Genomic DNA, 12,967 nt, shown 5'->3' on the forward strand with positions numbered 1-12,967 from the left:
CACACGCGGCTCCGCTCCGTACACCTCGTACACACACGGCTCTGCTCCGTACACCTCGTACACACGCGGCTCTGCTCCGTACACCTCGTACACACGCCGCTCTGCTACATCCACACTGTAAACCCCTCCTGACCCCACACATAACCTTCACCTCATCCAGCACCATGACAACCAGCACAGCAGAGTCCTGCATCCACTGAGGCCCCTGATCATGTGACCCCTGACTCCTCCCCTCCTGTGACCTCATCACAGGTCCTGTGCGCACAGAACAGCCATATATGTGGTGGCGGCTCTGCAGGTGGAGGTATGTGGAGATCCCCCATTACTATTAACCCCCTCAGTGCTGCGGTCACATTCCAGGAGACAGAACGTGTTCCCGTCTGTGTCTCTATATCAGGGTCTGTCTGTATTGGATTAGATTGGGTCACTTCCCTCCTGACGTCGCTCGCTGCTCTGTTACTGTACAGTCTCCATTATGGCCGTCGCCCGCTCCATGTTGTCACTATCAAGAGATATTAACCCCTTAAGGACCGAGCCTCATTTTTAAAATCTGACCAGTGTCCCTTTATGTGGTAATAACTCTGGAACGCTTCAGCGTAGCCCAGGGATTCTCAGAATGTTTTAATGACATATTGTACTTCATGTTAGTGATAAATTTACAGATTTTACATTTTCACAAGGGGAAATGGGTAAAAGTGATGGCATAATTTGTTACACAATTTCTCATGAATGTGGCAATACCCCACATGTAGCTGTACAGTACTGTTTGACCACATGACGAGACTAGGGAGGGACGGAGCGCTATTTGACTCTTGTAGAACAAATTTTTGTAGAAAAGTTGCCGACTCCATATACAGAGCCCCTAAGCGCCAGAAGAGAAGAATCCTCTATCAACTGACCCCAGTTTGGAAATAAAACCCCTCTGGGAATTCATCTACAGGTGAGGTGATGATTTTGACTCCATGGGTATTTTCCAGAACGAGCAGCACTGGTTGTTGCTAAGTGAAAATGCAAATATGCCATTGTAGTGCCCAGTACATTGTAGAGCCCATACATAGTGCACAGCTCAGCTTCTGGAGACACGCACGCCATAAAATATGTGGGCTCTCCTTGCTACAATAATGCCAAACATGTAGACGCTAACTGCACACTGTGGGGCTCAAGAGGAGGGGGCATTTTGGTTCGGGAGTGCAGATTTCACAGGATTTTTTTTTTGGTGGGAGCCATGTCACTTTTCCAGAGCCTTTGTGCTACTGGTAATGTGGACACCCCCTTTATTTCTCTTAGCAGATGACGAACCTGATTGAGTAGAAGCTTTAATTGGTTTCATTTACAGAATATTTTGTATCACATTTATCCTGTTCTCTATGCTAAGCACTTACATCCGGGTGTCCATCTAAATCTATAAAATGTGCGATTCAAAATGACACCCCCCAGGTATCTATTCACTAATGAGGCAGCAGAGACACTCTGGACTGTGTTTGGCTTATATTTGGCGGTATTCGGCTTTTAAGAGGTGCACAAAACTGTGGCCACTGCGCTTTTATGCACGCCTAAAAAGATGGGCACAGTCCACAGTGTCTCCATCTGCCTCATTATAGGGAATCTTCTGCTGGGTGTTCCATATGAATCACATATTTCAGAGATTTACACGGAAACGCTGCCGTAAGCGCTCAGCGTAGAGCGCAGCATAAATGTTCACCGAGCCTTAATGCAATATTTAGGAGGTAGAATGAACAAATCAATAGTAGGTGAATTGGTTTTATTTCTTTTTTACGCCATTCGTCATGCAGTATAAGTGATTAGATGATTTTATTCTTCGGGTCGATGCAATTACAACGATACCAGATTTGTATCAGTTTTTTATCTTTGCCTGCTATCTCACATTAAAAAAATATTTTTTTTTTTACAAAAACAAGCTTTCGCATTGCCATATTTTGAGAGCTATAATTTTTCTATATTTTTTCCGACAAAGTCATGTGAGGGCTTGTCTTTTGTGGGACGAGTTGACATTTTTATTGGTACCATAACCTTTTATGATCGCTTTCTATTCCGAGTTTTGGAAGGCAGAATGAACAAAAACCAGCAACTCAGAGATTGTTTTTTGTGTTTTTTTATGCCATTCAACATGTGGTAAAAGTGATAAGGAAGCTTTATTCTTTGGGTTAGTACGATTACAGCGATACCACATTTATATCATTTTGTTATGTGTTGTCGCTTCTACACAATAAAAACAATTTTATAGAAAAAATATTGTTTTTGTATCACTATATTCTGAGAGCTATAACTTTTTTTTCCTACTGATGGAGCTGCATGGCGGTAAGTTTTTTGTGGGCCAAGATGATGTTTTCAGCGATACAATTTTTATTTACATTGGTCTTTTTGATCGCGTTTTATTCCACTTTTTTCCAGCAGCATGATAAAGAAACATAATTTTTTGCCACTTTTTTTTACAGCGTTTACTGTAGGAGTTAACTAGTGTGACAGTTTTATAGATCAGGTCGTTCTGAACGTGGCGATACCAAATAAGTACTTTTTTATTTTTGTTTTTACATAAATATGTATTTATTGGTTTAATATTTTTTGTAGTTTTTTTTTTTAAAATAAGTTTTTCAATTATATTATTAACTTTTTTACTTAGTCCCTCTATGGGACATTAACTTTTTTAGTCTGATCACTGGTCTCATGCATTGCAATACAGATGCACTGCAGTGTATGAGACCTGTGATATTACACAGGCTGATCGCCTGTTAGACCCTACCTATAGCATGGTCTCACAGTTTAACATACCTGGCACGCAAGGAGGTCATTGTTTGACATCTGGGTGCCATGACAACCATCAGCTCCCTCTGATTTTGTTGCGGGGGTAAGAGAGGGAGTCCACTCCCTCTCACAACCTCCCAAATGCCCCTGTTGCTATTGATCACGGCATCTGGAGGGTTAATCAGCCTAGGGCATTGCGAGCACCAGCCCTAGCAGTTACTGCACAGTTCTGCTGTCAGCTGAGCGGAGCTCCTGGCAGTGATCATGCAGGGAAGTGCTGATATTTCAGCACATCCTAGCGATCACATGCTGTGATCATTCAGTCAGATTGACTGACTGATTGCTGCACTCACAGAGTTGAAATGGATTCCTGCATCTCAGGCCGTGCCGCTCAGCTGTCAGTGACTGCTGTCAGCACGGAGCTATCACTGTTTGTTTTCACACAGTGACAGTTTTAATGCATGACGGACATAGTACCTGCTCATGATGTGCTATGTCAGTCGTTTGTTGTTAAGGGGTTAATGTTCTATGTGCCCACAATGCAGAAATGCTCAGGATTTTTTCCTGAGCGTTTCTCCATCTCCCTGGCAGAAAAAAACGCATGCGGATTGTACATGCTTTTTTCCTGCCAGGGACATGCGGATGTGAAGCGTTCTTCACTTGCATTTCCGCATGCGGGTTGACAAGCACTTTCCAAGCGATTTTAGCATCACTTGGAAAGTGCTTGACAAATTGGTCACACTATATAAATCCATGCAAACAGCATGGATTTATATAGTGTGACCCGAGAGAATGTCAAAAAATAAAAAATAAATCTATACTTACCTTCCGATGGCCCCCGGTGTCTTGTTTCCCTCTGTCCCGGCTGCCGGCAGCGCTACACTGAAGGACCTGCCGACGTCAGCGTCGCGTGACCCGTCACATGACTATGATTTCAGCGCAGGTCCTTCAATACATCGCGAATTGCCGTGAAGCGAGGAGGAGCGCATCGGGGGCCGCCAGAAGGTAAGTATATATTTATTTTTTATTTTATTCTTTTTTTTTACAGTTTTCTATGGTACCCGGGTCCGGAGGAGAGTCTCCTCTCCTCTAGACCTGGGTACCATCCGCACATTAGAACGCATGGAATGCGCATTTACATATGCAGTGATGCGTAATCCATGCGATCTAATGCAAGTCAATGGCGGCGAAAACGCAGCACTTCCGCAAAATAATTGGTAGTGCTGCGTTTTTTTCCGCAATGATAATCCGCAGCCGAAATTTACGCAGCATATGCGGATTATCATTGGGGAACATGGCAGGCCTTCTACCATGCATTTTTTAAGTGTTTCTGCAGCGTTTTTGCCGCTGCGGAAACGCTTAAAAAACGGATCGTGGGCACACAGCCTTACTGTCGTCCCCGTTCTTCTGTTCCAATCTCTGAATATTCTTTGCAATTTATAACTACATGTCTTATTTTTATGAAATATTTAATAAAGATTCAGATATTTTAGATGTTTCTTTTATATTTGTTCTGTGTTTTTGGTGCTGGAGTGGAGATATTCTGTGTTAAGTCTCTATATTTATTTATTTTACTCTCTTATATAGCGCCATTAATTCCACAGCGCTTTTACAGACATTATGGGCACTGTCCCCATAGGGGCTCACAATCTAAATTCCCTATGAGTATGTCTTAGGAGTATATGTAACTATAATTGGACTAGCTATTGATCCCGTTCTACGCCCGGGTGGCGAGCATTTTTATTGGTATATGGTCTCCCATGCTGGTATGTGCTGCCCCCATCCTGGTATTTGTTCTGCCCCCATCCTAGTATTTGTTCTGCCCCCATCCTGGTATTTGTTCTGCCTCCATCCTGGTATTTGTTCTGCCCCCATCCTGGTATTTGAGCTGCCCTCATCCTGGTATTTGTGCTGCCCTCATCCTGGTATTTGTGCTGCCCCCATCCTGGTATTTGTGCTGCCCCCATCCTGGTATTTGTGCTGCCCCCATCCTGGTATTTTGCTGCCCCTATCTTGGTATTTGTGCTCCCCAATCCTGTTCCCCCTTCCTGTTATGTACTGCCCCCATCCTATCCTGGTATGCATGGCACCCCTCATCCCTATCCTGGCATGCATGGCACCCCTCACCCCCAATCCTGGCATGCATGGCACCCCTCACCCCCAATCCTGGTATGCATGGCACCCCTCACCCCCAATCCTGGTATGCATGGCACCCCTCACCCCCAATCCTGGTATGCATGGCGCCCCTCGTCCCTCATCCTGGTATGCATGGCTCCCTCATACCCAATCCTGGTATGCATTGCCCCCTCAACCTTATCCTGGTATGCATGGGCCCCTCAACCCCATCCTGGTATGCATGGCACTCCTCATCCCTATCCTGGTACGCGTGGCACCCCATCCCTCATCCTGGTATGCATGGTACCCCTCATCCCTATTCTGGTATCCATAGTACCCCTCATCCCTATCCTGGTATGCATGGTACCCCTCATGCCATCCTGGTATGCATGGTACCCCTCATGCCATCCTGGTATGCATGGTACCCCTTATCCCCAATCCTGGTATGCATGGCACCCCTCATCCCAATCCTGGCAAGTATGGCTCCTTCATACCCAATCCTGGTATGCATGGGCCCCTCACCCCCATCCTTGTATGCATGGTACCCCTCATGCCATCCTGGTATGCATGGTACCCCTTATCCCCAATCCTGGTATGCATGGCACCCCTCATCCCAATCCTGGCATGTATGGCTCCTTCATACTCAATCCTGGTATGCATGGGCCCCTCACCCCCATCCTTGTATGCATGGTACCCCTCATGCCATCCTGGTATGCATGGTCCCCTCACTCCCCAATCCTGGTATGTATGGCACCGCTCATCCCTATCAAGCTGCACACATACAAAAAAATAAACACTTCCCGTTCTGCGGAGGCCGGGGGAGGAGTGCGGCGCCGGAGTACGCGCGTGCCCATACCGCGCTGTCCATCGCCATTTTGCTGAAGATACACTGCAAATGTGTCTTCAGTAAAATGGCGCTGGATAGCGCTATGCGCATGCTTCAATTCCGTCGCCTCACTCCTGCCCCGGTCTCCGGCGAGAAGAGAGGCGCCGCTGCAACGCTCCTCCCGGTCAGGTTAGTATGTAAGTATGGCGCCGGAGATTGCGGTATGCGTTCAGTGCCTATGCATATTGCAATCTCCGGCGCCATACACACTCCTCTTACCTGTAACGGCTCCATGCGTTCTTCTGTCTGGAGCCAGATTGCGCAGGCGTGACTCACTTGCGCAGTCTATAAAGGCTTCGGACAGAGGGACGTATCTCCGGTTATATTATAGTTTGTGTGTTATACTGGTGGCAAGACGGGGCCATGATTGGATGTAGTGATCATGTGAAGCCGGTAACCGCTCCGGAGATTTCTAACATGGGATCTTTATGATGTTACATCGTCATCTTTTACCCGTTCAGGTCCCTACAATATCTGATCATCTCAGTGGAAATCTTCTATATAAGGGAATTTTCCTCATTGACCATTAAAGATGGATAGGAACAGGGACAAGATGGCAGAAAAGATATTACAACTCACCCTAGAGATCCTCTTCCGGCTTACTGGAGAGGTGAGAGATTCTGATGACGTCACATTGCATCATTTTTATCTATGGGAATAACAGATGGACAGATCTGGAGAGGTGAGGACTCTGGAAATGTCTGTAGTGAGATTTATTAATGTGTCTCTCCATAACCAGGATTACACAGTAGTGAAGAAGACCTCTACTGAGCGCTGTCAGGCCCCTGTGTCTGAGGGATGGGAAATACCCCTGAGCCCAATCACGGGGCCTCTACCTCACCTCCTGATACATGAGGACATCAATGAGCAGAAAATCCTAGAACTCACCTCCAAGATGATTGAGCTGCTGACTGGAGAGGTGACATTGCTGGGAATGCTGGGACATTATACAGTAACGCTTTGAAGGGATCGGGGGGATGACTGTATCATTGTATGTGTCAGGTTCAAATAAGGTGTCAGGATGTCACCGTCTATTTCTCCATGGAGGAGTGGGAGTATTTAGAAGGACACAAAGATCTGTACAAGGACATCATGATGGAGGTTCCCCAGCCCCTCACATCACCAGGTAATAGACAGGACTAAAATCACATGGCCTATAATTATCTGTATGTAAAGAATGAATTCAGTCCCTGTATGTGTTTCCTACAGTTCTATCCAGTAAGAGGACAACACCAGAGAGATGTCCCCGTCCTCTTCTTCCACAAGACTGTAAACAAGAAGATCCCAATGTTCCTCAGGATCCTCAGGTAAATGGAAAGAAGGTGTCATGAGATCTCCCCTATGATATGTAGAAGGCTGTGAAGGTCTTGTGTTCAGTTTTGTTTTATCCACCAGTATTATACACTGAACGGACAATTTATTAGAGACACCGGCTCTTTCTTTATTAAAACTTTCCTGTATAGAGATTAGATCTGTAACCCCGGAATGTAATATAAAATGAAGTGATCATTTTTCACTGTGAAACCACATTAGACTGGAAATATTGAGTACTTCAGCTAGTGTCATCAGTGTTCAGGTAAGGCCCAAATTTTGAAAAATTCACAACCTCAAGATATCAATATTGTGCCGAGGAGCAGGTAGTGCACAGTGTTGTAAATTTCAACTGAATACAGAACTGTTGTCCAACTAACTTGTTAGAATACAATTGTTGGTCCTTAGCGCAGTTGGGCTATAAAACCAGATAAACAGTTCCAGTGCCACCATTGTCTGAGGGAAATAGGAAGAAAAAACTTAATTGAACAAAAATGATATCACTGAGCAGTGGGAAACATTGTCTAGTCAGATGAATCCAGATTTCTGTTGCACCATGCTGAGTAGTGGGTCAGAATTTCATGCAAGCAGCATCAATACATGTATCCTTTCTGTCAATTGTCATCATTTCAGGCTGGTGAAGGTGGAAAAATGGCTGGGGACATTTTATTGGCTCATCTTGGGTCCTTTCTTATCTGTGTTTTGACATTACATAAGCATTTTGGTCAACCAAGTTCATCACTTCATGGCGTCTCTTTACCCTATGGTAGGACAATGCATCATGTCACAATGATCCACTGGTCATAGATTGATTCCAGGAACATTACAGAGAGTTTTTTTGCTTCCCCGGACTTCATAGTCCTCATATTTTAATCATATAGAGCATTTCTAGGATGAGGAAAAAGTGACTATTTACAACATGTCAGTATCTCCATCCTTTTTGCGGCAACTGCAAGAAGCTAACCTGTAGTGATGGGCCAATACTCCTGCCAAACTACTTGTTCAGCTAGTGGAATCTGTTAAAAGATGAATTGCTGAGGTTCTGAAAACAAAAAGTCACTAGATTTGTGTCTCTAATAATGTGGCCATTCAGTGTATGTTTTATACTTTGTGGAGATGACAGGATAAAGCTGATCATAGACATTAGATGTTGTCTGGATCTTCTCACAATGTGGCCATTCAGTGTATGTTTTATACTTGGTGGAGATGACAGGATAAAGCTGATCATAGACATTAGATGTTGTCTGGATCTTCTCACAATGTGGCCATTCAGTGTATGTTTTATACTTGGTGGAGATGACAGGATAAAGCTGATCATAGACATTAGATGTTGTCTGGATCTACTCACAATTTTGTGGTCATGGAGACTGCTGGTTAGAATTAGGATCCGACAGGTTGGATTTATGATAACTACTGCTGTCATTTTTTGATTATGATAATTTATGATCTTTTCTGTTCTGCTGAATCATTTCTTTACTACTTATGCATCTGTTTCAGGGTGAAGATGTGACCCATATTAATATTACAGAGACATATGTGAGGGATAATGAGCGGTGTAAAGAGGAGATTCCTACAGATAACCACACAGGTGAGTGTAACCTAAAAAACAATCAGTGCCAGAAACGCATGTCGGGTTAGCACCATCCCAGAGAGAAGACACCTCTATTATGGGTATTTATTATTTATGCTCCATGATTGTGCACATAATAATATAGGATTATTCTTGTGACATGTTCTAACATATCATCTCTTGCACATATCTGGCCAATTTACATTATCAGTGTTGCGGCACATAATTACTATATTACATTATATGGTGACCTTCTGCAGACTTCTCAAATGTCCGGTATTACCCTGTTTTTTTGTAAACCTACTACCATCCACTCTGATCATTACACAGTATATTTTTCCCCTTATTAGATACTTTGGCTATGTGTCTGTATTTTTTAAATCTTAAACTGATTTTGGTTCCCTTAGTCATTTTTGTACAATCATGTTTTTATTTTCTGACATCTTCCCTCTTGCCTCTGGTGATTTTCCTTCCTGTAGTATATTGACTCACTTGGCTTCTTGGAGTCGGAGCTGCCGCCTTGCCACAAGCCGCCTGTGTGAGCAATTTAATCTGCTGTTGTCTGTGTTGGACTTGCTGCTGGTGTTGCTGGATCTGTTGTATAAGCAGCTTACTTGTATCCTGAAGTGCCAGCTGTTGTTGATGTTAGGCTTGCATCAGGTGTTTAATCAGGTCCTCCATGCTGTGTGACTTTGCTTGCTGGCTTATGGCCGCCTTCACCCAAGACATGCAGTACCTCTGTAGCAGTCACACGTGTTCCCTGGGAACGCTGCCCACATTCTCCACCAATTGTGGTAGATCGACTCACTCTGCTTCTTAAAGAGGTAGTCACAGGAACTAAGTTTAAGTTTTCAACTGGTTTATTAAAAATGTACTCCATAAACCAGACCAAAATTAGGTAAACAAACACGGCCCTTATGGCATAACGGGAAAAACAAAATAACATACAGTACACTCTGTGTGGCTGCGGTGATCCACCCCTCAGGGGAACAAAAACAAGGTTCAGTTTCTCTTTAACATGAGCACAGCTCTGGAGTTCTCATCTCCAGACATGCCGAACCCTGAATGAGTCCAAAGGCTGCACATTTACTTTCTAGACCACACTCTGGAGTGGAGTGGAGATATGGTGGACAGCCTCCCACCCACTCTTTAGCTGTTCACAAAAACTCAGCCCTTAATATGGCCGATTAACCCCTCTCAGCACTTAGTATGCTGGAGCATTTTTCCAAGTTTATATCACTGAGGTTAACATACTGAGTGACACATATCTCCCCTCCAGTATTTTACCAGTGACCTTCTAACATTCCACTTGATTAGGGATAAACGGTTATCACTGGAGTATCTGGGTGCTCGGATGTGCTCATTACTCGGCAAGCATTGGGCGGTGCTCAACTTCAAACTCGAATTCCTAACCCGCATCTTTGGCGCCTGTTGTGCAGCAAATAAGCATGCAGGGATTGCCTGTAATGCTATAGCCATCTTGGTGGTAGTATTACTGTGATTGGCTGGCCGTCTGATATCATCAGAGATTATAAAAGGACAGGCACCGCCCAGCTCGGCACACTAACGCCATTGCACAGATCAGGGACAGTTCATATTGAAGGGAGAGAGTGATCGTCCAGGCCTGTGTGTGCACAGTATAACGAATCAAGAGTCCTGTACTGTTGATACTGGTGCTGAAGCAGAACCATCATACTAAGAGCCCTTGTCAGTGCTAATCCTCTGCTTTGCTGTTTGTATCACATACATTCCGCATTTAGTGTAGGGAAGGAGAGCGGGTCTCAGGTGCAGGGAGAGTGACAGAATACAGTCTGTAGACAGGGATTAGGGCTGCGCAGTCCGTTGGTAAATATATGGCTGCAGCTTTTTTTGGGGGGAGGTGGCGGGTGGGCTGAAATTTTTTTTTATATATTGCTCCATCAAGTATTACGTTCTTTGAGGTCATTCTTTGTGTTATATAACACTCCCAAAATCGTTGAAACTTTTTCCTGGGTTAAATTTGTCACTCATACACTATTCCATAGTGTCGAGTACATCTCTGTGTTCTCTAAAACTGAGAAAAAGCTTTTAAAAATTTTGGAGGGTTACATTTCTCAGCCATACAGTACTCCATGTTCTGGAGTACATTTTGTTTTTATATAACTTTCAATAAACTTTTATTGTTATTATATTGCTCACCCATAGACTATTCCGTGGTCTGGAGTACATTTCGTCATTTCATTGGTATATAACCCTCAAAAAACGTGTTCAAAAATTTTATCGGTATTATATTGCTCACCCATAGACTATTCTGTGGTTTTGAGTACATTTCATTGGTATATAACTCTCAAAAAACTTGTTCAAAAAGTTTATCGGTATTATATTGCTTATCTATACAGTATAACGTGTTCTGGGGTGCGTTTCATTAGTATATAATACTTCAAAAAAGCGTTCCAAAAATTTTAGGAATTGAATTAGTATAGTAAGCTATAAAATGTAATGTGCTTACTGGGCGCCATGGCAAGAAAGATGGCTGAATCCCGCGAGACTCCCGAGGGAGTGACCGGAGGAATATCGGAGCCAGACCAAGCTGGCGCTACAGCGGAATTGGCAAGAGCCTGTGATCCGTAACCAGCCACTTTACCAGAACTACCAAGGCCCAAACCCAGGCAGGGCTGGAGAAATGCTAACAGGCCCGCTAGCCGCAAGGTATTGACAGTTGGCATCCTGGAGGAAGGATATTATGTACGACCGGCAGCAGAGAAGGGGGTCTATCAAACAGTTTGAACCCATCATCACATCTCGTTCAACCAGCAGGCAGCAGAGACAAAACGTATGCATTGAAGGGTGCAAGTGCTGACATCTGAAACCAGGTTCACGTACTTCAAAATGGAAGGTCAACATAGCTGATATGCGGTGTGTGTGATACCAGAAAGAAGGGAGAAAGATGAACCCTTCTTGAGAAATGAACGGGCCCGGGAGAGACTTCTCAAGGCGGATCGTATTGTCCTTGGGGTTCCCCACCTCTTATACAGGAGCAGGTGATGGTGCATGTGACACAGGGAGCTGTCGCCCATTTCTACATGTCGGGGGCTCCAGCACTACCTGAACCCGAGTCTCTTACAGCCCAAGCACCTGGAAATCGGGCTCCAGGAAGCAAGTAGAGGCAGTCCCTCCAGCCTCACGAGGAAGGAGAAGAAGAAGCAGACACCTGAGGAGGATTACTGTATTCTCCTGCTTAGAATTTTTTACTGGCTTTGCATGAAGTACACTATCAAAATATTTATGTTTAAAACATTTTTATGGATTCAATTAGTCATCCATACAGTTTAACATGGTTATTGTTACATGACAGCTGTATAGAAAACTAAATAAAAAAAAATTACAATTGTTTTTAGGGATTCAATTAGTCATTCGTACAAGTTTAACGTGCTTTCTGTAAAATTACAGTGGCTTAAAATGTTTAAAAACCACTATGCCTTGGAGGTGTTGTGCAGCCCTCCCACTAGTGTCTTGTCTGAACTAATTTTATGTGCCACAGGGGGGTCATAACAGACAGGTATTTTCGCCTGTCAACAGAAAGTGCTGACAGGCTCACTATGATAACAATGAACAAAGCATGGCTTAGACCTCGCTTTTACACAACACCAGATGACAGCAGCACATAAAGTGTTTTAATGTTATATTGGAATGAGGCCCGCCAGTTGTTGCCTTCTAGGGTCTATGGATTTTAAATTGTTGGCTGGATTTGCACTTATTGAATGGCCTTTTTGAGGCTAGGAGTACCACTACATGACAATTTGAACAGAATGTGTATGAGATCCTCCAATTTTGGTTTACTTAAATTATATTTTTTTGTTAAATCCTTTTTAAATGTTGCCTTACATACAAGTCATTATACAGGAACAAATGTTTCTTAACATTTTTTTTCCTGTAAACTGCACTTTCTCATTATTTTGGAATGTTTTGTCAGTCTTTAAAGTGGAGTAAAAGTGTGACTGCATTGTTCTCAGCAGTGATCTGGGAGTCAGGGATGCTTTCAGGGGTCTTCCCCATGATGTTTTCCTTCCATTCAGCAGTTTTCCCATCCATTTGAACATTTTCAGTGCCCCCCAGACCTCGTTGTAGGGTCTGCAGGAAAAAATGCTCGAATTTCCCATTGACTCCCATTATACTCATTATTCGAAAGGAGCACCCGAGCATTAGGAATTGTTCATTGATCATTTTAGCGTTTGCTCATCTATACACATGATCCATTTTTATTACTCTACATTTAACATGTTTGACAAAAGATTTGATAGGAAGGAAGAAAAAGATATTGATAATAATAATAATTTTTCTTT

At 43.6% G+C, this 12,967-nt stretch overlaps 1 protein-coding gene across 2 annotated transcripts in view; it reads left to right on the forward strand.

The window, feature by feature from the left end:
• The window catches only part of LOC141272008 (uncharacterized), a 326,760-nt gene that overhangs the window by 301,110 nt on the left and 12,683 nt on the right, over nt 1-12,967 (forward strand). The window contains exons 1-6 of one of the 2 annotated variants that reach the window (XM_073682286.1): nt 219-304; nt 6,226-6,374; nt 6,504-6,683; nt 6,767-6,890; nt 6,974-7,071; nt 8,573-8,663. In XM_073682286.1, the coding sequence (XP_073538387.1) occupies nt 6,297-6,374; nt 6,504-6,683; nt 6,767-6,890; nt 6,974-7,071; nt 8,573-8,663 (571 nt within the window). In that variant the 5' untranslated portion in view covers nt 219-304; nt 6,226-6,296. Of the gene's footprint in view, nt 1-218; nt 305-6,225; nt 6,375-6,503; nt 6,684-6,766; nt 6,891-6,973; nt 7,072-8,572; nt 8,664-12,967 lie in introns of those variants that run through there. The other variant, XM_073682287.1, reaches the window with a different exon arrangement.

Source organism: Phyllobates terribilis, unplaced genomic scaffold (genome assembly GCF_046119375.1).
Source record: "Phyllobates terribilis strain yellow unplaced genomic scaffold, ASM4611937v1 Scaffold_5__5_contigs__length_657084704, whole genome shotgun sequence".
NCBI classification, from domain to species: Eukaryota; Metazoa; Chordata; class Amphibia; order Anura; family Dendrobatidae; genus Phyllobates; species Phyllobates terribilis.